The 27,906-nt window shown below is 39.4% G+C and overlaps 1 protein-coding gene across 7 annotated transcripts in view; it reads right to left on the reverse strand.

Annotated features, from left to right (window-relative positions):
- Positions 1 to 27,906, reverse strand: part of EMB3142 (nuclear pore complex protein (DUF3414)) — a 314,519-nt gene that overhangs the window by 52,656 nt on the left and 233,957 nt on the right. For all 7 annotated transcript variants that reach the window (XM_089819936.1, XM_089819932.1, XM_089819934.1 and 4 more), the window contains exons 38-42: positions 23,792 to 23,935; positions 23,504 to 23,662; positions 23,304 to 23,414; positions 10,203 to 10,343; positions 9,987 to 10,087 (exon numbers count right to left, since the gene is read on the reverse strand). In XM_089819936.1, coding sequence (XP_089676062.1) covers positions 9,987 to 10,087; positions 10,203 to 10,343; positions 23,304 to 23,414; positions 23,504 to 23,662; positions 23,792 to 23,935 — 656 coding nt within the window. The remainder of the gene's footprint in view (positions 1 to 9,986; positions 10,088 to 10,202; positions 10,344 to 23,303; positions 23,415 to 23,503; positions 23,663 to 23,791; positions 23,936 to 27,906) is intronic.

The following is a 27,906-nucleotide window of genomic DNA, read 5'->3' on the forward strand; positions in this document are numbered from 1 at the left end:
AAATTTTCAATACATTAAAAGTAGTAAACATCGGGAATAGCTAAAAGAACTGAAGAACTGTTGATTGTATCTCGTCACAAAATTTTACACAACATTTGTCAAATTTCAGGGTCGAAACATTTTAGAACTCATCTGAACTGCTGTAGGTAATAGCTTAGAATATTACAGGGTCCGGTGTCAATGTGCTACTAGAAGATACCTGGAAAAGGTTAGGACAGCCAACATTGAGGCCACCTACATTCCAGCTGCTAACGGCCGATCAACATGGAATCAAGCCATTGGGAGTCCTGACAGCGCAACCAATGACGATTGGAACACAGCTGTCCCTGTTGGACTTTGATGTGATCCCACTGAAGAGGAAAGGATACGATGCTATTCTGGGCCGAGCGTGGCTGATACAAGCCAAGGCGAAGCACGATTGGAAGAAAAATACTTTATCACTTGAAAGCAAAGGGCAGAAATACATCATCGATTTACACACTCAAATGGTCGGGGAAGAAGCTTTGTCGTCTGATTTCGAAGAAGAAGAGGAAGAAACGAGGCAGCGTATGGAACCAGATCTGGAGGGAGTCCTACGATTGGAAGGAGATGACGATTTGGATTCAGTGAACAGTCTTTACCATTAGCAGATAGAGGACTATAAATTGTTTCAGAGTTGCAACGTGCTGATGATAAAGGAAGGACAAAGCGCTGATGAATTTCCAAGAGAATTCACCAAGATAAAGTAAGGAGATGTTTCACTAGATGTGACACCCGCACATACATTCACTGAGGGGGAACACATCAAATATAATGAAGCCACGCTGCAGACTATGAATTTGGGGGATGACGCCGAACCACGCAACATACTAGTGGGAGATAACTAGGATCCAGTATTGAAGACAACGACATTCAAGATATTCTTGGTGTATAAGGATGTGTTTGCATGGACATACACGGACTTGAAAGGGGTACCACCAAAGTTGTGTGTGCACCGTATCCCGTTGATCGAAGAAGCAATACTTGTACAGAAGCGGCCCTACAGGATGAACAAGAACCACGCAACACGAGTTATGGAGGAAATCAATCGGATGCTAGATGTCGGCATTATTCTCAAGGTGTAGACCAGTGAATGGGTGTCACCGATAGTAATCTCCCTAAAGGACTCTACCCAGATCCGGATATGCGTCGATTTCAGATGCCTGAATGCAATCACCATCAAGGATCCGTTTCCGATTCCATTCACGGACAACATCCTAGAGGAGGTAGCGGGACACGAGATCTACTCGTTCATGGATGGATTTTTCGAATACAATCAGATTTCAATCGCAGAGGAGGATAAACTGAAGACGACATTTGTCGTAGAAGATGGAGTATACACATATAACCAGATGTCATTCGGCCTCTCCAATGCACCTACGACATTCCAATGGATCATACTGCACATCTTTGAAAAGATGTCCATTGGAAACTTCAAGGCATTTTTGGATGATTGGTTGGTATTCAGCGCTAAGGACAAACATCTCGCAGCTCTGGGAGAGTGTATGGAAAGATGCTGACGCGCGCACCTAGCCCTGAACTTGAAGAAGTGCAGGTTTATGGTTCCGCAAGGAAGGTTTCTCGGACACATAGTCTGTAAGGAGGGATTGAAGACAAATCCGAATAAGGTGAGAGTCATATTGGAGATGCAGAAGTCCGCTAATGTATCGGAGGTAAAATGTTTCCTCAGGCATATAGGCTGTTACAGACACTTCATCAAAAATTTTGCAAAGATAGCATACCCGCTGGACAGGTTAACGTGCAAAGGAGAATCGTTCTAATGGGAAAAGGAATAGGATCAAGCATTTGAAGGGCTCAAAGTACAACTAGCTACAACACCCATCTTGGCGTATCCAGATTGAAGCAAGGAGTTTCATGTACATGTCGATGCGTCCAACTATGCGATTGGAGCAACCCTCGCACAAACAAGAAGCCACAGGTTGGATCACCCGATCTACTTTTCCAGTCGCCTGCTATCAAAAGCTGAACAGAATTACAGTACAACTAAATAGGAAGCTTTGGGGATGGTCTATGCTGTACAGAAATTTCATCATTACTTGCTTGCCACTTCGTTCGTGTTCTATGTTGACCGTCAGGCTCTGCTGTATATGATCAACAAACATGTCATTCAGGGAAGAATTAGTTGTTGGTTACTTCTGTTGCAGGAGTTTACCTTCAAGATTATTGTACAGCCGAGGAAGAAACATGTTAGTCCAGACCACCTGTCGAGAATCAAAATAGGGGAACCGACGGATGGAGTGAACGACGACTTTCCTGATGCACAGTTGTTTCAAATTGCAATATTGTTGGAATGGTACAGAAGCATTGGAGAGTAGCTTTCGACAAGCCAGTTCCCAAGTGAAATGCCACAAAATGAAAGGCGTAAGTTGATAATCAGGAGCCATAACTTCCAGTTGATCAATGGATTACTCTACAAGATGGGGCCAGATCACATTCTCTAACGGTGTGTGTTAGAGGAAGAAATACCATGGCTACTAAAGGAAGCACATGAGGGTCCAACAGGAGGGCACATGGGACCTAATACTACGGCTCGAAAGATATTACTGGTAGGACTGTGGTGGCCAATAGTGTACAACGACACACAGGAATGGGTCGTCGAGTGTGACACTTGCCAATGAGCCGAGAAGCCACTCAAAAGAGACTTCATGCCACTGTACCCGTCCCATGCTCAAAAACTCTTCCAAAGGTGGGGGTTGGCTTTCAACAGACCTCTAAAGGTGAGCTGAACCAAGAGATGCTGATACATCGTCGTAGCGATAGAGTATCTAACCAAATGGGTGGAAGCACGTGCACTACCAGATAAATCGGCGGTAATCACAGCAAAATTTAATTACAAGCAAATTATTACCAAGTACGGTATTCCGTTGCAGTTAACAAGTGATAGAGGTGGACATTTTGTAAACCATGTTATCCGACTGCTCACCACGAAGTTCAAGATTTATCATTTATTATCAAGCCTGTACTACCCAAGAGCGAACAGACAGGCCGAGGCTACCAACAAAATCTTGGTGTCCATTATCTACAAATCTTGTGCCATTGAAGGGGAGGATTGGGAAAAAAAATTACCCGCTGCTCTTTGGGCTTACTGCACGGCATACAACATGACGACGGGGCACACCATTTCAATTGATGTTTGGCCAGGAGGCAGTAGTACTAGCGGAATTCATGATTCCAAACCTTAGGATAGCACTGGAAAACAAGCTAGGGGTCATGGAAAGCTTAAGGGAGCAGCTGTATAAATTGAACAAGCTCGAGGAGAAGTGATCGTTAGCGCAGTGGGTGACAGAGGTAGCACAGAATAGACGTAAAGCATGGCACGATAAACACCTCAAACTACACAGGTTTCAACCAAGTCAGTGGGTGTTGAAGTATGATGGGAGGAACGAAGTTAAACCAGGAAAATTCAAAGTCAGATGGGTCGGGCCATACCAGATCCGGGAGGTGGGGGACAATGGAGAAATAAAATTGTGGACTTTGGATGGACAAGAAGTGCCTCAAGCAGTAAATGGCTTGAAGTTGAAGACATACAATGGCTGGAAGACTTCCTCGTGGCAGAATGAAGTTCGACCGACTCATCCGTCATTGCAAAATGGCGACGTTCAGATGGAAAACTAAGTCTGCTATAAATCTCTAAAAAAAAAAAAATTGGAGAAAAAAAAAAAGGTCACAAAGTTACCGTACGGTTTTTTAGAAGCAAAGTAACCATACGGAGTTTTTAAGACAGTCATCGTACGGATTTTTTAAGACAGCCAATGTACGGATTCTTTTGAAGGCTTTAATTCTGGGAACTGCACCGTACAGATTTTTGGTATCCTAGAGATTTGTTTACGGGTTTTTTCTTCTACCTTCAGTGTACAGATTTTGTAATCTAATTGCAAACTGGCATATGGGAAATACCAATTGGGATGTAGTGTGCGGATTGAAGGCAAACACCACCGTACGGATTTGTGAAAACATTGATCTGGAGAACCTATATCATACTGATTTTTTTCTACTTTCAGCGTACGGTCTTCAAGATGGTGTACGGATTTCTAGCATAAGGATTTTAGGATTCATTTGGCATACGGATTTGGTTTTGTTCCAGCGTACAGATTTTGGCAATCACTTTGGCATACGGATTTCAGCACTACATAATGCCATACGGATTTATGGAGTTTGTTGCATAACAGTTGGCGTGCGGATTTCTTCCAAATTGGCGTACGGTTTTCTTAGAGAAAGGTGCTTCTACGGATTCTAAAGTTTTTCATTATAAGCTTTTAACATAGTACAGATTCCATAAATATGAATTATCATGCGAATTTCTGAAGGCTGGATTCTCTATTGGTTGCTGTACAGATTCTCTGTTGAGTAAATCACCTGTTGCCACCGTACAGAATCTCTAAGGTTGTCATCATACAGATTTTCTTTTTAATAAAAAATTGTACGGATTTCCAGTTTCAACCACAGTTTGGCATAAGGTTTAAATTATATGTTTGAAAGATTAATCCATGGAGCAGTCGTACGGACTTTGATTTGAGGATTAGTTTTCTGATTAGAGCCATACGAATTCCTCATTGTTGGACATTGCCGTATAGATCTGTACGCTTGCAAGAAGGAAAGTATAATAACTGACCTAACAGTATATGGAGTCTGCAGGCAAAAGGAAATGGAAAAAGCAACTGGAAGAGTCTGAAGCACAGAAGGACATGAACATGTCGAGTGCAGGTACTCAAAATGAAGGCACCAGCAGCAGCAAGCAAAAGCGTAAGCCTCCAACACCTGCAACAGCTGAAATTACACGACAAACTATACAATTCGAGAGGTTGAGTGGAATGGACTGCAGAAAATGGTGGCAAGAAACCACTGATACGCATCCAGTAAAAGAAGGCATCAGAAGAGCACAGGTGGAATGGACTATTCAGATGCCTATTTTTTGCATTCGGGATTATGAAGACTTCTTGCATGCCATGATTGAGACCTATGGCAAAGCTTCTCGGAGGAGCACATTTGAGTACTTGGACAGAGACCTAGTGGTCTCATTTAAGGCAGCTGATTTCACACGAGTCTTTGGCATACCAGGCTGCAGGGCAAGAAGGTTCAACCTAAAAAAATCTCTAAGGAGGTGAAGCTATTTTTTATTAGACTAGTATGTGGAGATATGACTAAAGCAGAGCAGCAGGCATTGGCTGAGACATCGAAGGGAAGGGTAAAGAAAACCAATATTCAGGAGGGACCATGGCGATGCCTGATGGACTTGGTCAAGAGCAGGCTTATGGGATCATATAGGGCATCCGATATCTCATTTCCGTAGGTGTCTATGATGAATGGAATAATGAATAGAAAGGTGTATGATTAGGCATCTGTGTTGGCCGAGTGTATGCATGAGTTTATGACTCTCCAACATAAGACATTCTATATGCCTCACTACGCCATTGGTCTCTTCCTTGATGCGACAGCACGGATGATTCCAGAGGACGAGTTGGAGGCAAAACCTAGACCACTTGCTCCCAAGGAACCTCCTATCATGTGGTGGAAACACTTGGATACAACCACTGGGCAGAAGGGTTCTGCAGGGCAGAAGAGACCTCGGATGGACGCAGGAGGTGATACGAACAGTGACCGCCAGGAGACATCTTCTGAGGAGAACAGTGTGGGAGAGGAAGAAGGGGAAGAAGATGATGAAGAAGTTTAGATTCTCACAACTACACCTCTGTTGTTTCCACGCACTTCACTACCGGCTACTCCCTGTTTGGTGCCAGCGGGTCTGCACATGGCTCACATTCTAAGGTTTGGATAGGCAAGGTGGCTAAAACTGATGACTGGTGCACCCCAACAGGTAGTTACAGTAGCAACACCATGGGAGTAGACCAGGCGTTGGGTTTGCCATAGGGTTTGCATAGGCGACAACACCCATCAGTCGTGGGACTTTGCCAACTCCTGCTGAAGCACTTTCAGTAGTAGCACCCGTCGCACTTGCCGTAGCACAGCCAGTAGGAGTTGTCATAGCACAGCCAGCAAGAGTTGTCGTAGCACAGCCAACAGTGGAAGTGGAAGTTGTCGTGGCTCAACCAGCAGGAGTTGAGGCACCTATAGTAGAGAGCGTGCCAGGTAGAGGAGAGGAGATGACCTTGGAGGTACCCGACCTCCCAATACCGGAGATAGCAGAGAGACAGAGTGCGTCGGGCCTACACTTGGATGTCGTAGTGTTTGATGCAATGGTGACGGTGGATGTAGCATTGTTGGCATCACCTGAGCGGGATAGGCAGAGTCGACTTCGAAAGGTCAGTACCTTTTTTGAGCATGCGATTCCACCATGCTCTGGCTCCCCGGATGGCCTATTTGCAAACTCCTACACGAGATGATATTCTCGAGGTAGACACTCAGCCTCCGGTAGGAGAGCCAGTTCCAGACGTTGGACCATCACACATTATTGTTGAGCGTATGGTAGACGCCGTGGAGATGGCTATGGGGATGCAGAACATCCATTAGAGCGTGAAACAGGAATGAAGGAGGCATTCCTTGCCAACTTCACCGCTCTAGCATCCCAAGCTCGTCAGGTGTTGGATTCGATGGAGTCTCAGGCATTGGATTCAATTGTGAAGGAGCTAGAGGGAGTCATCTCATTTATGTGACTAGGATGCCCAGCTGCCTTCACAGTTCGTTTTGAGGAGCAGGGGTGGTCGAATGTAGAGACTGATGAGATGCGTCGAGACTGGGCCACCACAGCAGATTTTGGTGTGGACAGTTGGGTTGAGGTTCTGCTCCAGGAGATAATCAAGTTGCACAGGGAGGCATACTACACTCTTCAAAGGGGTTAGGAGAACCAGGTAGCAACTGAGAGAGCTCGGGAGTCAACTACCAGGTTGGCTTTAGAAAGGGCAGCCTGGGAATCTGAGAGAGCGGCCCACCAATCCGAGAGGGAAGCCCTGTTAGTCAGACAAAGGCAGTTCGCAACTGAGAAGGAGCAGTTGGTAGCAGAGAAGGTGCAAGCGGCAACAAAAAAGGACAAAGAAATGGGAGAAGTTGGAGCAATGATGAAGTCCGCGCTGGAGCTTCAGATGGAAGTAGAGGCCGAGTTGAAGGTTCGAAAGGAGCAGGTCTACAAGCTTCGGACTGAGCTGAGCGATCTGAGAGCATGGACCCGTCCCCCTGCCTAGTATCTTGATTCTGGTTTGAAGTCAAATTTTGTTGTATTGTCGTCCAGAGACGACTATTCTTTTTGGAGGGGGATGATGTAGTCGGTAAATAATTGTAAATAAACCAACGGGTAGGTTAGTATGCATTATTTCTTATGTAGCCAACTTGTGCCTAACGGGTTCCTTCGGGAACCTTCTAAAAGGCCCTTCAGTGAGTATATATACCCCCTTCGGGAAGCATTGTAATCATCTTATCAAGCATAATGTAATGTTTTGGCATATGTGAATAAAGGAAGAAGTTCTACTATTTCCATCTATTGTCTGTGCGCATTGATTTCTTTACCCAATATAGTAAACAATCATATTGTGTGAGACAAATTAATAGATCTCTTGAGCATTAATTAGTGTTACGGGGAAGACTCACAGAGACGCGTCTGAAAAACTTTTTGCATCTCCAAAGACCTCATAAAAGGTTGGAGACTTCGTGACAAAGTCTCCTAGAGTCTCTAAGTGACCGCATCCAAAAACTGAAGTTTCTATGGAGTATCCCATAAAAAAAAAAAGTAAAATATTGTATTAAATTATTTCACAAATTTTGGCCCTCATTGTTACATCCCAATTTTTGACCTAATTTAAAACGTTCATATAGTTATTGAGGTGTCACATAAAGTCAGTTGACAGTTGAAATTTGTTATAATCATGTGAAATGGTAAGATGGTTAATCGTTATAATTTCATATGAAGATGACATGCTAGTTAATCATTATGATGCTATTGTGTTGTTATCTTGAAATCTTAGAAAATTGGTTATTCATCGTGGGAAGTGGGATGGTGGTTTGCCATTATGGTGGTTTATGAATAATAATTTGTAATGGTAAATTGTTATTATATTGAGGAATATAATATAATCGTGGAGAATTCCCTTGCAGGAGCACGTCGAAGGGGGGAAGCATTACTAGAAAGGAATTGGGCATTACTAGAGGGGCACCACCATCACTGAGCAAATAGGTACAAGCCCTGAACCACCAGGGCTAAGGATAATGACTGGGCAAGCAAGAGGATACATTGGATGATCATGAGATTACTAAGCATGAATTGGAAATTAAGCGAGTTTGTAACTTTGTAATTGTGTTGTTGGTTGGAGCCTTCTAATGTATAATCATGTCTTATCATGTCAACATCATGATACCTACATATCTATACATGTATATGTGTACATACGTAAACCAACTTTATATATATAAAGACATATACGCATACTTGGTATTTGGTGTATACGTAGGAAATATATGGTTGGAGATTACACATGTATGCAGATATGCATACATACATATATAGGTATCTATAAATACCATGATGCTATATACTAAGACATTATTATTTCTTTCACCTTTGATTTGGAGTCTTGATTATTATTTTGTTTTCCTTGAGCAGATCTCTAAGTTTCTTTCTTCTTTCAACAGGCTTATTACTGGGAAGATAATAAGTCAAATATTTGAATCAGTGGCTTCTATTTTTTGGAGCGTTGGCTTTGTAACTCTCTGCCACCCACTTCCTGATAACCAATGTAGTGCATGGGAGTTGTGTACAGTTTCTGCTGCCTTTAGTTTTTGGCTCTCAGAAGTTCAGTTTCTAAATAGCAGCTTATTTTGATTTTGTGACCTTGATGTATTTGTATTCGGATTTTGCTTGCAAGGGTTGGAGATTCATATCTGCACTGGAGTAAATATTAACCGCTGGCAATATTGCTAAAGTCACCATCATGTATAGTCATTGTCGTCTTGCATATTGTTGCTGTAAACAGAAATTGATACGAACCAACAAGTGTACAAAGATTTTATGCGGTATCTATATGTCATGATATATGTTTAATCAATCCCCTTTATATGCTCTTAACATGCGGGTAGTTGAAAAGATATATTTCCACGATGGTATGATTCTTTGATGCATACTGGCCGTAACCCAAAGGCCAAGGACTTTTCGATTTTGAAAGTACATAAGTTGTTCTTCTTTTTCTTTTGTGGAGAATCTCAGGTGTTATTACCATATACATCCTCACATCCTCATTGGTGAGGGACATCCTTTTAATTGTTTTTCAAGCATTATAAATGCGTAACTTGTATGTTGCATGTAGAGATATTTTAATATAAGGCATAAGCTCTGATTTCTTTCTTTTATTTCTGATCTTGTATGATAACTGCATAGGGACAGATCATAGTTCCCATAACATGTTCTATATTATATTATGCATTGAATAATTCTGTGAGAATCTAAAACCTATATTATGAAACTAGAAACTAGACATACCAGTACCAGTACCGGAGACCTCCAACTCTCCCAGTCTCCCGGTAACCTTGGCATTAATATTATAAGTTTCATGTATGCTCATGGTAGTATGTCAGTCCTAGCTCTACCAGTTCCAAGTACAGCAATATCCCAGCTTATATGAGCTTTAAAAACTTGATAATCACCATACTATATTTAATAATATAAATACTTATGTTCTTGATTAACAAAAACATTACTCTAAGTAATTCTTTATTTATCAGACAGAAAAGCAATGTCAAAGTTGAGGGAGGAAGCAAAAAATTTCCTGATTCGTATAATCAAAGAAAAAGATCTTGTTGTTGACTATTTCCAACTTGTAGCTAATGCTCACATCTTATTACAAAGTAAAAACATCAAAAGAAGAATACACAGCACAGAATTTATGTTTATCCAATCATAGAAGAGGTATCATATTTGTCCAGTTCCAATTTGTGTTTTCTAAAATGATCATATGCAAATTATGCTATGGTAGCACTCCATACTACCTGATGCATTTAGTCTTTACCTTTTGCGAATACTATCAGATGCAGATAAATACTCCTGCCGGCCATATGCCTCAAGTATTTCATCAACCTCGTGTCTTGAAAGCTCATTTACATCTTGAATCTTCAAATACCAAAAAATATGACACAATCATAGCAAAATTATGTTATAATCAAATATGAAACACCACTCTCCAAACTTAGACCCAATAAATAAAAGAAAATGTAACCATCTAGACCTTAGTTAAGAGGAGACACTTCTCTTCTACAGCACGTTCCAAATCTGTAGTTGCCTGGTGAAGAAGGCTAGCAACCAGCTTTAGTGTTGGTTGCCTATGTCTGCCAAATGCATAATTTCCAACAAAAACTCCATCCATAATCTGTCATTGCCAAATTCTAATCATCAGGAAATAGGATTTTCCATAATATCAATCAAGCAAGCAGCATAATCTAAGTAATAAAGACAAACCATAACTTTTCTTAAAGAAGAGAATCAGCTTCTTACCACAACTACCTATTAAAACAACATATATAAAATTGAATATAACAGAAATATAAAGTTGATAATAAATATGTAACTAGGCTTTGGAAAAAATTACCAAATGAAAATATTCAGATCCAAGATACAGTTAAAATCACTGCTTTAAGCGATATGAATGCAACTACAAGTTAAAAACAAAAAGGAATTAATAGCAACAATCAATGATATACATTCTATTATCTTAGGTGTAGAAGGTGTATATAGAGAAATACAAGAAGAACCGTCTACAATATGCTTGTATGACAACAAAACTTCAACAATTAGGCAGATATATAGAGATATGTGCACGTATCAAGAATATAAAACTAAAACACACCAGACATTATATGATTATGTCTCGTTATTTTCTCCCCGCTTCAGAGTAAATAATACAAATTTGTGACCTGAATATGATAAGTCATACTACAAAGATGATGGGGACATCCACATAGCTTGATTTGAATAGGTTCCCTTGTGGCCAATTATGTTATGTAAGTGGCAGTGTAAAAAGCTACCCCAAATTCGTTCCCAATTATTTTACGAATTTTGAGATACAATGTTTGTTTTGTGTGAGGATTAAGTTATTCTAATCATTGTTTGAAAAATTCCCAAAGACTCACATTATATTAAGATTGAAATAACAGAGCACACAATATATTCCTCTTCATAAATTTCTACTCCAAATTAATAGATAAGATGAGATATCTCTTGGAAGTTAATGAAGTTGTCTACTAATGTTGTGCCAGTTGTTTGGGCTTCGGCTAGGGTTTTACCTTCTGCTAGCGCCTCATTGTTTATTTTATCGTTGTATGCTTCATTGGATGTTGGGGCTCCTACAATTTAACAACCACTAGGGCTACGTTGTTTGTTGATGTTGTGTCGGCTGCAAAGGTTTTGACCAAAGTTTTACCTTCTAATAGAGGGTTGTTGTCTGCTAGGTTGTTGCAAGCATTGTTAGCTCCTAAAGTTCCCAAGGTTCGCCGACCATTGGAGCTTCATTGTTTGCTAGTGCTTTAACAATTGTTTTGCCTTCCGTTGGAGCCTCTTTCTCCGTTGGGTCATTGCTAGCTTCAACTGGGATATTGTCTTCTACTAATGGGCTTTCTCCAGTCGTTGGCACTTCAACTAGGATTTTATCGTCTATTGGAGTTTCATTGTCTTTGTAGGCTTCGTTGGCTGCTAGAGCTTCTAGGGTTTCATCAATAGGTAGAGCTTCACTTTCTGCTGGGTCAGTTTAGGATTTGTTGGCCATTGGGCCTTTGGCTGTGTTTTGTTGTCTGCTCGAGCCTCTTTGGTCGAGTTGTTGCAGGCTTTAGTTGAAGTTATGTCATTTGTTGATGGGATTTCATCACAAGTTGGTTCTTCGGCTTGGGTTTTATTTTCTGTTGGAGGCTCATTGTCTCTTCGTGCTTCATTGCCTGTTGGGGGTTCATTGTCTGGGTCCATGGCTTATGTTGGTTCTTCTCTTTCTATGGGGACCTTGTTGTATGTTGATCTGGTCTCGGCTAGGGCTTCAGCTCCTCTTTCTGGTTGAGTTGGGAATGGTGGTGGCTCGTGTTTGAAAGTAAAGGGACCCTTCCCTATTTCAAACCTTAGCCTAATCTCTTTATATAAGGAAGTGATGGAAGATATTGAGTTTTCCCCCCAATGGTGTGATTTGTCATTTCATGGGTTTATTGCCAAGCCTTCTTGATTTACACTAGTGGAGCTTAGCACATTGGGAACCTCTTATTTTTGGTATTATTCAAATTTCCCTATGGCTAGTGGATTTTTTAACGCTAAGTTCAATAATGTTGAATATAGAAATTTGATTTTGTGCAAAAACTCTTTCACTTCGGAAAATCATTTTGTGTTCGTGGTGAAACTATAGTTCCCTGATTTTACCCCCTCTTCAAAAATCTTCAACAAGATCTCGATTTGGATGAGGCTCCCCTACCTTCTTCATCTTTGGGTTGACTCCCTTTCGAAAATGGTCAGAAAGACTCTTGGAGATTTCTTGATGGCGGATGATGTGTCAACTAATGTTATGCACTCTATTTATGCGCGTACTATTGTAAAGATGGATATCTCTAAGGGGTTACCAAAAATGATTATGCTCGAGCATTCGTGGGGGTCTTCGATACAAACTTATTAAGATAAGATAAGATAAATTTATTAATGTCCAACAAGAGACCACTTAGGTCTAAGGGACTAGAAAAGGTACAAGGCAATAACAAATCATGAGGTCCTTGTATTTTCGAGATCTGCATGGAAGCCATATTGCTTTATGATGGAACATGTACTGGATAGAAGTTTATCCAAACAAGGAATCTTTCATTTTGGGATATCTTTTAACTTGTTTGAAGAGATCAAGTAATATGAAATCTTTTTACATGATTATCCCACCCATTTCTATTAAAGAAGACTAATTATTGAGGAACTTGAATTTGTCTACAATTGCATGAACTATGTTGCTTTATAAATAAACATATATTCAAGAAATTTGCACAAAGTAGGACTATTTCGCTTTGGAGTGTACTTCATGTTACTATGGAAGATCAAGAGAACCACAAACAAGGCATGAATCACATACCCATCCCTATACCCAAATTTTAACGATTGTATTTATATAAAATGTAACAATCTCCTCACTCATATACTTGTGTAGGGTCACTTGATTGGCATCCTCATATCTGTACGAGTACCAATAACACTAGGGGCCCGTTTGGCTGCTGGAATCGAACTAAAATAGGAATCAACAAATTTCCAAAATTTCAAATCCTCAATTTGGGTGTGCAAAATCGGTTCTCAGAATTTGTATTCCCATTTTGGCCCTAAAATGAGCATTTGCCATTCCACCTAAATAGGTGTTATTGGAATTGCAATTCCTATTCCAATTTTGGCTTTTTCATATTTGATAAAAATTTCAACTTTGTTGCAGAAGCAATCAAAGGGATTGAATGCCAAAGCCTTGGCATACCAATTTGGGTTTCGATTTGACCAACGCCCCATGGTGACCAAAGCCACCCAGCCAATTTCGCATATCTTGGTCGAACCAAATGACCTAACTGCATTTTAAAGAGGGAACGAAACAATTTAGAGGCCAACATATACTATGCTGCATGGAAAATGAGATTCTAGAACCAGATGAGGACAAGGATCAGGTAGTTTAAATTGAAATATAAGGAAAGCAATAATGACATACGCAGTTCAGGTTTGAATCACAGCTCAAAGTGGACCGAATGGTTCACCCAAAATATAAATATATCCAAACTAATCAAAACACTGCAACTCCTACAGAAATCAGAACCCTGAGCATGTGCTTTGTGCAGAAAATTGGCATGCTCATTCTCAATGATAAATCAGAATCATTCACTAGTAGATTACAATCTCCAGTGATTTAAATGGCTAATTTGGACCCATCTAACAGTGGAAGCAGAATTTCAACAAGATTTCCAATTTTAAGTTTGTAGAACCAAACAGACATGGAATAACAAATTCCTGAATATTAAATCCAGAATATCGAATTCCAGCAGCCAAATGGGCCCTAAATGTCTTGGTAACTATGGTTTTCCATATAAAAGAGTATACAAATCAAATTTCCTAGCCATATCCTCTTTCCTGCACAGAAAATGCCTCCATTATTAGATGCATGATATGGATATAAGAGTACCCATAGCACAAACACATAAGATCAATATTTGGGTCATACTCCCAACTTCAGCACTAAAATCACATCTGAACAAATTCATGTGTATCCCTAATCCGATTAACATCCAATACCTTTGAATAAGATAACACATCATACGGTGCCATATCAAGTTTAGAATTATGAAAGAGAAACTAAAATTCAACATTTAAAACAAAATACTTATTTATAAAAATATATATAAAGATAACTATAGTAAAACATTATAAGTATTATTAATATAAGTAAAACAAATAATTACCATTTTATTTTGATGAATAAAAATATAAATACATACCAAAAGCATTAATTGTATATGCAAATTTAGTTTGTATATGCTTGATGCTATCTAGATGTTAGATTGATTTTGCATGAATATTTAGCCATCAAAGATATATTAAATTTTTATCTCTAGGAAGTGGGTACCAATCTTTCTAGGTAATCTTGTTTAATATATGATTTTTATTTACATATGATAAAAATAATTACCAGGAATTAAAGAGAAATAGCTAGTCAATTGCTTTTTATTCCATTCTCTCTACCATCCACGTAGTTCAAATCTTTTAAGGCTTTCTTGTAATGTCCCCTCTTAGAGTTGGATCTGAAGATTAGTCGTTAGCCCCTACTCGTATGATCTCGAGGGTTATTTAGGACTTCAAAAGGGATCTCGGAGGTGTGTTCATCATAATTATGTATGGATGCATCTTGTCAAGTTATTCCAGATGACCTCACAAACATGGGTATTGCAAGTCATTTGCTATGTTTTATAGATGAATGTTTGGGAGGGATGGGACTTTATATAACTAAGTCCACATTAAGAATATCATCCCGTATATGAACAGGACAATTATGCATTGTGAAGAAGCAACACATGGTTTTAGAACATGGCCAGAATGACAACATGGAAGGGGCACAAACGGGGAGATAGCGGTGCTGAGTGAGCATTTCAGAAGACAAAGGGGCACTGACAAGGAAACCATGCAAACGGGAAGAAGGATTATATGTAAAAGAAAGTGGAACAATGGGGGTAACAGAGAACGTATTAAGGCTGTGCTAGGTAGACAGAGTTACTACAAATTATTGTTTCACACATCATTGAAACATTGAGATGTGATCCCCATTGCGCTCACAAACCTGAGTGGTCTTGAGTCTTGGAATTCGGAATCAGTTGGAGTTGTTGGTGTTAAACTGGCTAGAATAACAAGCAAAGGAAGAGTAACTAGAATGGTTGAGACTATGGAGGTCTGTTAGTAGTTGCAGGGTGGAGTTTAAATAATCCTACACAAACGATCAGTCATGTGTTGCGTCGTTATGGATGTCACTCTTACTGAGGAAGAGACGGATACATCCGTTGGACAAAGCCTGCAATTCAATATCGTTGTCGTAAAGTTCGCCTAGAAATAAATGTAGTGACTAGCATGGTACACAAGTTGCTGGAGCTACTTGCTGGCATAGAAAGTGAAAATGAGTGTTCAGTTGCTGGGAGATTGTGTTCCTTGCTCATAACTGGTCCTCCTGGTCTGATTGGGATCGTAGACTGAACACATTCACATCCAACAGGAATCCTATTGCAGGTTAGTTCATAATTGTAGCATTTCATTTAAATTTTGTTGTGATGTAAATCACTCAAAAGAATTGTAATAAACTGCTATTCCCTTTAAATATCATACAATTGCTTTGTTAATAGTTATGCATATCTGTTAGTGGCATTCTTTTATGTGGTGAAAGTATTAAAACAAAAGCAAACAAGGAACAAAAATACCAGTTTGCTTGGGCAAAACATTAATATATGTAGGGAAATTTAAACTATTGCAGAGTTGGTGACAATAAAACTAGAATAACATTAAAATTTCAGTTCAAAGGATCTACTTCAAAACTAAACAAAGATAAAAAAAAGAATTTCAGAAAGACCATCCACTGAAAAATGAAACAAAAAGATTGGATAATGATCAGCTTAATGATTTAAGGAGCAGGAAATTATGAACCATGGGACTTCTCTCATAAATGGCCTTTGAAGGCATAGACAGTGCAAATAGAGTATTTTCCGCAGAGGAATCAGTTTTGAAAGATGATGATTCACAATGTGTTTTAGAGTACAGCAAAGAAGAAAAGGCTACATATGATGAAATAGGTGATGGGGAAACAATTGCACTCCTAAGCCAAAGCATTTAGAGTGAGGAGTGTAATACAGTGGCAGCGAGTGCTTACTAGGCAGCCAGGATTGTGATGAGGCTAAAGGAGAGTGTGCAGCAGAAGCATAATTATCCCTCACAAATTCTATAGAGTTTTTGACCAAACACTCTAAAGTGTTTGAAGATATACCAGCAGGCAGGCAACAAGGCAATTAAAGAACTTCTTGAGATGGGACACATTAAGCCTAGTAAGAACCCATTTGATTCAAAACTTCTGTTACTTAAAAAGGACAGGACTTTTAAAATGTGCATATATTATAGGGAGTTGAATAAACATACAATTAAAGACAGATACCCAGTTCCCCGCATAGATGAACTAACTGACGAGTAGCCTGGAGTCTGCTACTTTTCGAAGACAGATTCGAGGTCAGGCTATCATCAGATTTGTGTCAGGAAAAATGATATAGAGAAGATTGCATTCAGGTGTCATTTGGGCATTTTGAGTTCTCAGTTGTGCCTTTTGGAGTGACTAACACACCAGCTACCTTTCAGTCATACATCAATTGAGATTTTTGTTGATTATTTTTTATGGGAGACTGATATATAGCAGGACTTGGGAGAAGCACCTGAAACAGATTGATATCGTGTGGAGCATTCTTCAGCGGGAATCGTTATATGCTAAAATGTTCAAGTGTGAATTTGGGATGACCAAGTTACTATATTTGGGACATATCATCAGTGTCGAGGGTGTTCGTGTGGATCCAGAGAAGATATATACTATTATGGATTGGCCACCAATCAAGAATGTTTCACACATCAGGGGGTTCAAGGATTTATGTGGTGTATACTGCCGCTTCATGAAAGGGTATATTCACAGTCAACAACTCCCCTTACAGATTTGACTAGAAAGGATGCTTTCGAGTGGACATATAGATCAAAACAGTGCTTTGGAAGTTTTAAGGAATTGAGGAGTTCTATCCCTGCTCTAGCTACTCCAGATCTTAAGAAACCATTTGAGTTACATTGTGATGCATCAGGAGGAGTTGTGGCTGTAATGATGTAGGATAAGCACCCCATTGTATTCGAGAGGAGGAACTTGAGAGGTCTCAAATGAAATGACAGCATCTATAAATAGGAGATACTAGTCATTACGAATGCATTGACTAAATTCAGGCAATATTTGGTAGGAAACAAATTCATAGTTAAAACAGATCATTAATAGCCTTAGGCAATTCCTTGGTCAGAAAGAATTAAATTATAATCAAAAGAAATGGGTCAGCAAACTACAGGTATATGACTTTGACATAGATTTTGTCAAAGGGAATAAAAACATAGTTGCTGATGCATTATCCTTAAGATCTCGCTTATGTGCTTTGGGAGCTATTCCAGATGATTGGAGAGAGCTGATTTTAGCGGAGTATGCAAAGACCAAATGGGATACAAGCATCATTGATGGTACCTTACAGAATGAGGGGTTTTCAGTGGTGAATGATCTAATTTTGTAAAGAACCAGATATGTTTGGTACTTGGGTCTGCTATTAAACAGAAAATGTTGAGAGCCTCAATTATTCACATATGGCAGCACATCAGGCTTACTTCAAAACATACAGGCAAGTGAGAGAGCACTTCACATAGAAGGCGCTAAGGGAAGATGTATTGCAACATGTGTCAGAGTGCAGGTTTGCCAACAAAGTAAGCATAAGCACACTTTTCCTGATGGATAGTTGTAGCCTTCACCCATTACTGAGGGAAAGTGGGATGGCATGTCTATGGATTTCATGACAGGACTCACTAATGTCTAGGGCAGGGATTGCTTCCTTGTTGCGGTAGATCGTTTGACAAAGCTTTTTCAATTCTTTGCCGTTGCATCTACATATATAGCAGTACAAGTGGTCAAGTTATTCCTCAAGGAGATATTTCGATTGCATGGGTTACCTCAGACTATTGTCAGTGATCAGGACAGCAGGTTCATGAGTCTCTTTTGGTAGAGGCTTTTCAAATTTTGTGGGACTAAGCTCACTCGGAGCACTAGCTACCATCCTCAAATCAACAAACAAACCTATATAGTGAACAAATAGATTGAGGGATATTTACAAAAAACATAGATAGTGAACAAATGAGTTGAGTGGTATTTACGAAATTATCTAGCAGAGGGTATGAGTGAAGCGGTTGCACCTTGGTGAGTACTATTACAACACTAAGTACCGTATGTCCATCTATGTGACTCCATTCATAGCTCTCTATGTTTATGATGCTCTGAGTTTACTTAGATTGGCTTCTCAATGACAGTAGGGTGCTTCGGTTCCGGGAATCTCCATAGGATAAAAAGAATATCATGAAACCATTGGGAAAAAATACGCAGATGGCTCAAAACCAAAAAAAGTAATATGCAGAACAGTGTAAAATGGAGCGAAAAATCAAGGTTTGGGATATGGTGTATCTCATGCTACGGCCCTTCAAACAGTCCTCTCTTGAGTATAGCAGAGAAGTTGAAACCAAGTTATTATAGACCATTCAGGGTGAGCAAGAAGATTGGATAGGTAGCACATGATTTGGAGGTACCAGCAGATAGCAAGATACATCTTTCATGTGTCACGCCTCAAAAAGGCAATGGGAGTCAATGTAACTCCTTCAGCAAAGTTACATCTACTACTTGATGAGGGAAGATTTGTACTAATTCCTAAGACCCTTTTGGCTACGAGAAAGTGTATGCTCAAGCAGAGGACCATCAGAGAATACTTAGTGCGGTAGAAGGATCTATCATGTGAGGATGCTACCTGGGAGAGTGAACCCAACTGACAACATCCAGGACTGAGATTGCTCGAGGCCAGACAATTTCAAGGAGGCCAAACTGTACTGTCCCTTCTCTGAGTTGAGCACAAAGATATGTCATTAACCCTTATATGATCTCGACAGCCGACTAGAACATCAAAGAAGATCTTGAGGGTGTCTTCATAATGACTATGTATGGATATGTCTCATCAAGTTATTATTGATGAGCCAACAAACATGGGAATTCCAAGTTATTTGCTACATTTTATTTATGAACTTCATTCCAATATAATATTTTAACATTGTTTTGAAGGGAGGGGGCTTTATAAACTTAAGTCCACATTAAAATTATCAACCTTATATACAAGAGCCGACTATGCATCATGGGGAAGAAACACACAGTTTTAGAACACGGAAAGAATGACAATGTGGCAAGGGATGCTGATGGGGAGTTGCTTGGTTCTGAGTGAGCATTTTACAAGACCAACAGACAACGACAAAGAAGCCAAGCAGATGGGAATAAGGATTATATGCGAAGCAAAGTGCAAGAATGGAGGTAGCAGCAAAAACATTAAGGTTGTGAGAGGAAGACAAAATTACTGCAAATTCTCATTTCATACATTACTGGGCTATTGTAACCATTGTGCTTGCAGACATGACGTCATGGTACCTAAGTGGTCTTGAATCTTTGCGTACGAAATCAGTTGGAGTTGTTGGTCCTAAACTAGGCACAATAACGAGCAAAGGAAAGTGCATTGCTGGAGTGGCTGAGACTATAGAGGCGTCTTAGGAGGAGTTGAGGTGTGGATTTTCAATAATCATACACGGATATCAATAGTATATTGTGTAACACCAATAAATCAAGAGTTGTGCGGTTTTGGATGTCACTCTTGCATGAAGGGATGGATACATTAGTTGGACGAAGTCTGCAATTAAAATTTGCTGTTGTAAAGTTCACCTAGAATTAAATATTGTGACTAGGATGGTACACAGATTGCTGAAGTTACTTGCTGACATAGAAAGTACAGATGGGTGCTCAGTTTCTGTCATGTCCCCTTTCTAGTGACATAACTTTTATCGGGGATTTGCCTATCATCGACTCTCGTAGGCAAATGATTTTGGAAAGAGAGTCATTTTATTTCCAGATGATTACATTCTTGCTCTCGGAGAATAATAATTCAAATTCCCTGCAAGTGTGCGGATGGTAAGCAGAATTGGACAAATTACTTCAGGATTTCAATATAAGCCCATTGATTATAGCATCTTTTTATCAACATCTTGTGGTTCAAAGAAAGGTTAAGAATCCCTTTGAAGAAGATTCAGTTGTTGGGATCACAAACTATGTTGACCTTGGTTTTGAATTTCATTCAATGATCATTGGAAAAGAAGAATCGAATTTTCAGGTTGCTGCATCTTGGCAAGCTAATAAAAATATCTCGTTGAAGTTGTAAGAGATCATCTTCATGGAAGCACAAAGTGTGGATTTGGAATTCATATTGACAATCTAAGCGATTTTGTGGATTCTACTATTTATCATATTGGAGCAATTTGTGGTCTTCGGTCTGCAAATTCAATTAGGTCTTTGGGAACGAAAAACTCCCTTGGATCTGCATAACTGAGGAAGTGAGATATCTTCGGAAGGGTTGCTCATTGGAGATGGTATTCAGCCATTTCATGTGGATGATTTGAGACATTGATTTTTAAAGGGTTGGAAATTAACAAGGGAAGGAGGGAATTGTTACAACCAGAGGAGCACTTCCAAATATAGGATTTACAGCGGTTTCAAAATTCTTACTGGTCAGGCAAATTTTCGCAGGTTAACCTCTGCTGGAGTAGTGTTCATCATAGATAGCAATCATAGAGCTAATACCAGCATCAGCGAATATATTGTAAGCCATCTATATCATGGGTGAGGAGTCGTGAGGGTTATTTATTAAAAACGCGAGCTGGCGTGAGTTGCAGATTTTCGCGTTAAGATTGGAGCAGCTACGGCTTACATTGTCTCATCCATTGGAGTCGGGACTGAAGGTTTTTCGAAGTAAACAGGAGCCGTTTAGGTTTTGTCACCACCAAGATTTTCCGAGCTAACTGTTGCAGACGGCGAGAGAATTCGCGACCTCCTTTGAAGACGGGGAAATAACCAGTGACCGACCCATATTTCGTCCAAGCAAACTCAGACTGGACAGGGGTGCGAAGGAAATTATAAATCGCACCAGTATTGTGGCAGACGGATAAAATCCGCAGTGCGGCATTACAAACGGCGGACCTCATTAAGAGTAAGAAATTTCGGGTTTACCTTTGGTATCGTTTCCATTAATTGTAAAATGGAGCATTCATGCAATATTTCAATAAATGATGTAAGATGCTGTTTCCGGGTTAGCAAATGTTGATCAGAATTATCATTGCAAATATTATTACCCGCACTTTCAGTGAAATGACTGAAACATTCCTTTAAGTTTGGCAAATTTATAAGATTTTATCCTTATAGTTTAGTCCCAAAAATAAGTGATTTACGCACCGTCACAGCTTAAGCATTGTTTTTAGTAACCTTAATAGTCAGGGTCTTTTCAGTTTCTGTGGAAATTGTATTCCTTTCTCATAACGGGTCCTCCTGGTGGGTACAATTGGGATCATAGACAACACGCTCACATTCAACAGGAATGTCAGAGCAGGCTGGTTCAAACCTGTAGCATTAAATTTAAATTTTATTTCAACATACTTGACTGAAAAGAATTGTAATAAGCTGCTTTTTCCTTTGAATATCATACAGTTGCTCTGCTAAAAGATGTGTATCTGTTAGTGGCATTTTTGTATGTCGTAAGAAAATTAGAACAAACAGAAAATAGAGTCTATTTACAAGCATACAAAGAAACAAAACTAGTTGGCAGGGAAATTAAAACGCACTACATAGCTGGTGACAGCAACAGGGTGGTTTATTTCATTTCTTGATTTTATATCATTATTGTAAGGTCGAAGCTCATTAGACACACTTAGAGAGAGTAAACAACTGCATAGTAAGGGTTACATAGATAGATATTACCTCTAAACTTGTAAATCATCCAAATTGGGAAGCCATGGGAGTAAGATGGCTAAAATTGGGATTTAGAAGGCATAATAGAAAGGAGTAGCATTTTCACACAAGTAAAGATAACTATATGATTCTGTGAGTGACATATTGAATCATAGTTTAAATTGTTTTGCATTTCTTTTTTAAAATTGTTAATTAACTGTTCGGATAGAGATCAGACAGGAGCATGTCCTATGGCTTACTACATTTTTTAATTTCAACACTTTTTTGAAACTTTCTTTTGTCAAATAGTAAGTACATTTTATGCTAATTACTAGAATTGTTAAATAAGTTAATTGTTATTTCTAGCATCTATGGATGTTTTTCCCTCATTTTCATAACTTTGTATAACGAACAAAACTAATATAAATTTTATTTAATAAATTAAACACACAAAGATAGATATTAGATTTTCAAAAATTTATGATACAAGTAATGACGTCTTTCTTCCATTGCTCAATTTCTAATCTCACTTAAACACTCACTACAATAAGTTATGGAAATAGGAGGAAAACAGTGATAGCGGCTATAGGTTGAAAGACTCTCACTTCTTATTATTATCACAACAAACCAATTCCAAGACTTTTTTAAAAACATAAAAGGAGTTTTTTTATCCTTCAGATTACAGAAAGCACAAAAAAGGAGTGTATCTGTCCAGAGTCCTTACAGAAAAGCGTTAACAAATTATCAGCCATGATGTATTTAAACATCAATGTATGTTTGCAATTGTACGACAACTAAATAATCATCAAAGAGATTTAATGTTCAATCATGCAATGTCAACTAAATCATTACTAAAATACATCCTTCCAGGAAATAATTTAAAAATTTCTGCACATTATCTTCCCTGCTTGTCAGATTGTTGAATTATCCTCAAAACACATACGAATCTTCCATCCTCATAAATCAATAACTATTTCATTAATAATAGAATATATGAAAATATCAACTCTCTGAATGAAATAACGCAATGAAAAAATAATTTCAAATACGTAACAAAAACAAGCTACACAGTAAAAACTACCCCTTTTCAAAGTATTTTTCAATCTTATTTACATGATTCTCTATCACCTAAAATTGTTGTACAATGTGCAAAGAGGGTATCATTAACAGAAGATAGAACCTTATAGTGTGGACAGAAACTGATAAGGCAGCATTATGCTACTCTATTGCAGTACTTACATTTGGCCTGGAGATGGTTAGTCTTAAGTTCTTCCTTGTTACCAAGCAGTACAGATAAGAAACTAAGCTGCATTGCAAACGCTTTATAAACAATTCCATTTTCCTGGCATTCTGTGGATGTAGTTTTTAAATAATGTCAAAAGGTATACAGTAAATAAATGCAAAAAGCACACAAATTAAAATATAACAGTAACCAATACCTCACGAATTGCATAAGACTGATCTACAGCTCTTTCTGAATTTCGAATATACAGTACATATTTGCTACTAGACTCCGTATCCTCAGAAAAGAAAACACACATGAGATTGAAAAGTGCTTGAACTATTCCACACTCGTCCCTTTCTTCAAAAGGCCACACCTGTAAACAACAACATATTTAGAAGTCTATATACATACATACAACTATAATAGCTATACTCTGGTCAACTAATCAAGTAGAACACTATGCCAAAAAGTTTTGCCTAACATAATTAGATATGAAACCCACCTTAGATAGTATAGCGACGCCAATTTCCAGCTCTTCTAGTGATTGAATGTGTATTTGAGGATCTTCATCTCTAAGAATACGAGCGAAGAGACATTGATGTGATAGAACAAATTCTATGATCTCACGGATGACCTTATTGGATTCCTAGAATACAAAAACAAAAAAAATCATAATCGCAGAATGCCATTAGCACCAATTCTGTTATCAATTTTACTCTAGCCTTCAGCTGTAACTACTAGTCCTTGTGTTTACTCTTATAAATACATTTTCAAGTAACTACAGTATAAAACTATCCTTTTATACAATTGTTAGTGTATTGTTCAACAGTATATTGGTCCTCCCTCTCTCTAGGTACATACACACAGACACCTGATGTTTAAAACAAACATTCCATTAAATCTAGTCAATGTAATAAAATAGCTTCTGATTCTTGTGAATCCAGATATCCATACCATAGATTAAAATCTCTCCATGAAGTCGCAGATATCTCTACTACTCAGGAGAACTTTTATGAGAAAACTTAACGATTTTTGACAAGAAATTCCAGCCAAGAAGACCTTAAATTCTCCCCGATAAATTGGCCACTTCTGTGCAATAAATCACAAACTTCTCACAGTAACTTATCTTCTTCTCTTGGGTGGCACTAGTAAAACTGCGACACCTAACAACTTGACCATTAATTGTTTATTTTGAAATTTTCAGTGTTTGGAGGAGAGGACAAGGGTTTTGGCAGAGAGAAATAGTTTTTAACAGCCTTGTAGATTAATCACAAGCAGATTTGAAGTGGATTTGAAGCAGATTTTTAAGCAAATCCAGATTCCCAAGTAAATTCTCTAAATTCATTTTCTTTTTAGTGGGAAGGGAAAGGGAGTGATGTAGATTAATTTCATATTTTACTTGACATATGTATTTGCTTATCTTTATACAAAGACAATTTTCTATTTGCAGTTTACTTTAGAGTTCAGAGTCTTTGGATATGCCTGCCAACCATCGACGTTCCACATAAGGATGCAATTTTGTTACACATTGCATTTTCATATATCTATATCAGCTTGTTTTGTATGTTTACTCATTTACTGACAAATTATCTTTATCGAATTTTTTGCCTCACCGATAAGTGGCAAAGATTGAAGACAAAAGATGAAATTTGTATTCGCCGAGGGAAGAGAGTCCAGACGGAAGAGAATCGACTCGCATGGCTCGGAGTGTCGAGGGAGCAAGAGTGTGGAGTGAACTCTTTGTCTGAGATACACTTCCGAAAAGGACAACTTCAGAAGATCCTTCTTCACCAACGTTCAGAGCTGTTGAGACCGCCACTCTGGGAGAACAATCTGCCGATGTGGGAGTGTGGGCCACCGGTGTGGGGTGTGGGAGAATAGACCGCCGGTGTGGGAGAATAGTCTACCATTGTGGGAGTGCAAACCGCCAGTGTGGAAGTACAGACCACCTATGTGGGAGTGAACAGTGCCAGTGTTGCAGGACCGAACAATGCCCGTGCACAAAACCCAGTAGTGATTGCAAGACCAAAGGAAAAGTTGCCGAAATTCGATGGTGATGGTATGGCCGATCTGATCCGCCACTGTAAAACGTGCGAAACGATCTGGAGGGTGAATGGCATAACTGATACAAACGAATGGGTGCAGCAGTTTCCGGCATTCCTACGAGGTGTCACAATTGATTGGTTCACCGATGCAGAGCCCCAAAACCTAACCACTTGGGATAACCTAAAGGAGGAGTTTATGGCGAAATTTCAACTACTCCGCGACAACAATGAAATTGTAGCAAAGATATACAACACAAGACAAGGGAAAAATAAAACAGTCCAAGTCTATGCAAGGAAGTTGAAGGACTTGATCAACAAAATGCAGAATAAGCCAACTGATGGATTACTAAAAAGGTGGTTCATTGAAGGCCTACACCCGAAATTGCGAAAGAAAATGAAGATCGTAACGCCGTCGTCATACACTGAAGTGTACAACTAGGCACTGAACCTGGAAAGTGAGCAAAGGATGAAAAAGAAAAAGAAGAATAGCTCCTCTGAGTCAGACGACGATGCATCCTCGGAAGAAGAAAGTAGCGATGAGGAAAACAGCAGTAAAAAAGTTTGAGCCCTCCAGAAGGACATGCTCCGAATAATGAAAGAATTTACGAACATGCAAAAAGAAACAAAGGGAAGCGAACTATAGTGCACGGAATGTAAGGCAGAAGGTCACACAAAGGGTTCCTGTCCAAAGAACTAGTTATGCGATATTTGTCAGATAATGGGACATTCTACAAAAGAATGTCCTTTCAACATGAAAACTAGAGGACCTCAACAGGTGTTTCTGGCACAAGAGGCTTCCGCGTCTGCAAGGAATGGGAACACAGGCATGGACGGTGCCACGTCCAGAGGATACAGGAATAATAGACGTGGACAGAACAATAACAATGCGAACAATAACAATAACAATGGTAACAAAAGTCACATCCAGTATGATGCAAACGGACGGCCGATCGTTCAATGCCAAGCATGTAATTTGTGGGGTCATTTTGCACAGGATTGTAGCACGACAAACACACCGAAATTATTATCAAATGGTGCGGACCCGGTGACCATGAAGATGCCAAGTGCCCAAAATCCAGAGTAAACTTGATCCTGTCGGGACAAATGAAGAAGAGGTTTTGGCAATTACACGGAGGCAAGCAAAAGAGTACTTGGACCCGGCGGAAGAAAAGAGGAAATTTGGGGGAGCGCGGGCAAAGACTGAAAAGGCATCACAGGCGAAAACATCTCAATTGGAGGACACCAACAGCACTTCGGCAAAAAACTCCGCGAAACAAAACATCGTACAGCAAATTTTGCAAATGGAGGTATTGGTCAAGATAAATGATTTGCTTCTTACGATGCCTCAGCTCCGATCCACTCTCACAAATATAACACCAGTTCTGAGGATACCAAGAGAACAAGGTAGAGGGAAGGAAATTGCTGCCGTTGGAGACGACCCAATGTTGCTAGTGCTTGCATCCAGACGGCATCCAGCAGTCATCGAGATGGGGATTCTTGGAAGTGTGCTGATGGACACAATTGTAGACAGCGGGTCCTGCGTGAACGTCTTACCCGAAGATACCTGGAGAAAGTTGGGACAACTGACACTGTGGCCACCTACATTTCAGTTACTGACAAAAGACCAACATGGCATATAACCTCTTGGCATTCTAATGGCACAACCAGTGACAATTGGCACACAACCTTTCCTGCTTGACTTTTCATCATCCCGCTGAAGAGAAAAGGACACAATGCCATTTTGGGATGTGGATAGCTTATTCAGGCTAGACTTAAACACAACTGGAAGAGAAACACCTTATCACTAGAAAGCAAAGGGAGAAACTTCGTCATTGATTTGCACACTCAGATGGTTGGAGAAGAAGCTTTGTCATTAGATTCTGACGAGGAAGATGAAGGGAGGCAACGTATGGAACCGGATCAAGAGGGAGTCCTGCAGTTGGAAGGAGGATCAATAGATGAAAATTTGAATTCGGTCAACGGTCTCTACCACTGGCAAATAGAGGACTACGAACTATTCTAGAGCTACAATGTACTGACAATTGAGGAAGGTCCGACAGGAGATGAATTTCCAAGAGAATTCACCAAGATAAAGGAGGGGGATGTTCCATTGGATGTCACACCTGGCCATACATTCAGTGAGGGGGAGACAATCAAGTGTAATGAAGCCACACTGCAAACTATGAATTTGGGAAACGAAGTTGAACCAAGAAACATATTGGCGGGAGATAACTGGGAACCAGTATTGAAAGCAGCAGCATTTAAGATATTCCTGGAATATAAGGATGTATTTGCATGGACATACAAGGATGTGAAGGGAATAGCTCAAGAGTTGTGTGTGCACCACATCCCACTGGTCCAATGAGCCGTGCCGGTACGGAAGCGACCCTACAGAATGAATAAGAACTATGCGGCACGAGTTACAAAGGAAATCAACTGGATGTTGGAAGCCGGAATTATTTTCAAGGTATAGACAAGTTAATGGGTGTCACACCTATAGTTATATCACTGAAGGACACCACCCAGATCCGAATTTGTGTGTACTTCAGATGTCTTAATGCAGTTACAATCA

This window comes from Cupressus sempervirens, chromosome 3 (genome assembly GCF_028749045.1).
Source record: "Cupressus sempervirens isolate cs-2001-9-10 chromosome 3, ASM2874904v1, whole genome shotgun sequence".
NCBI classification, from domain to species: domain Eukaryota; kingdom Viridiplantae; phylum Streptophyta; class Pinopsida; order Cupressales; family Cupressaceae; genus Cupressus; species Cupressus sempervirens.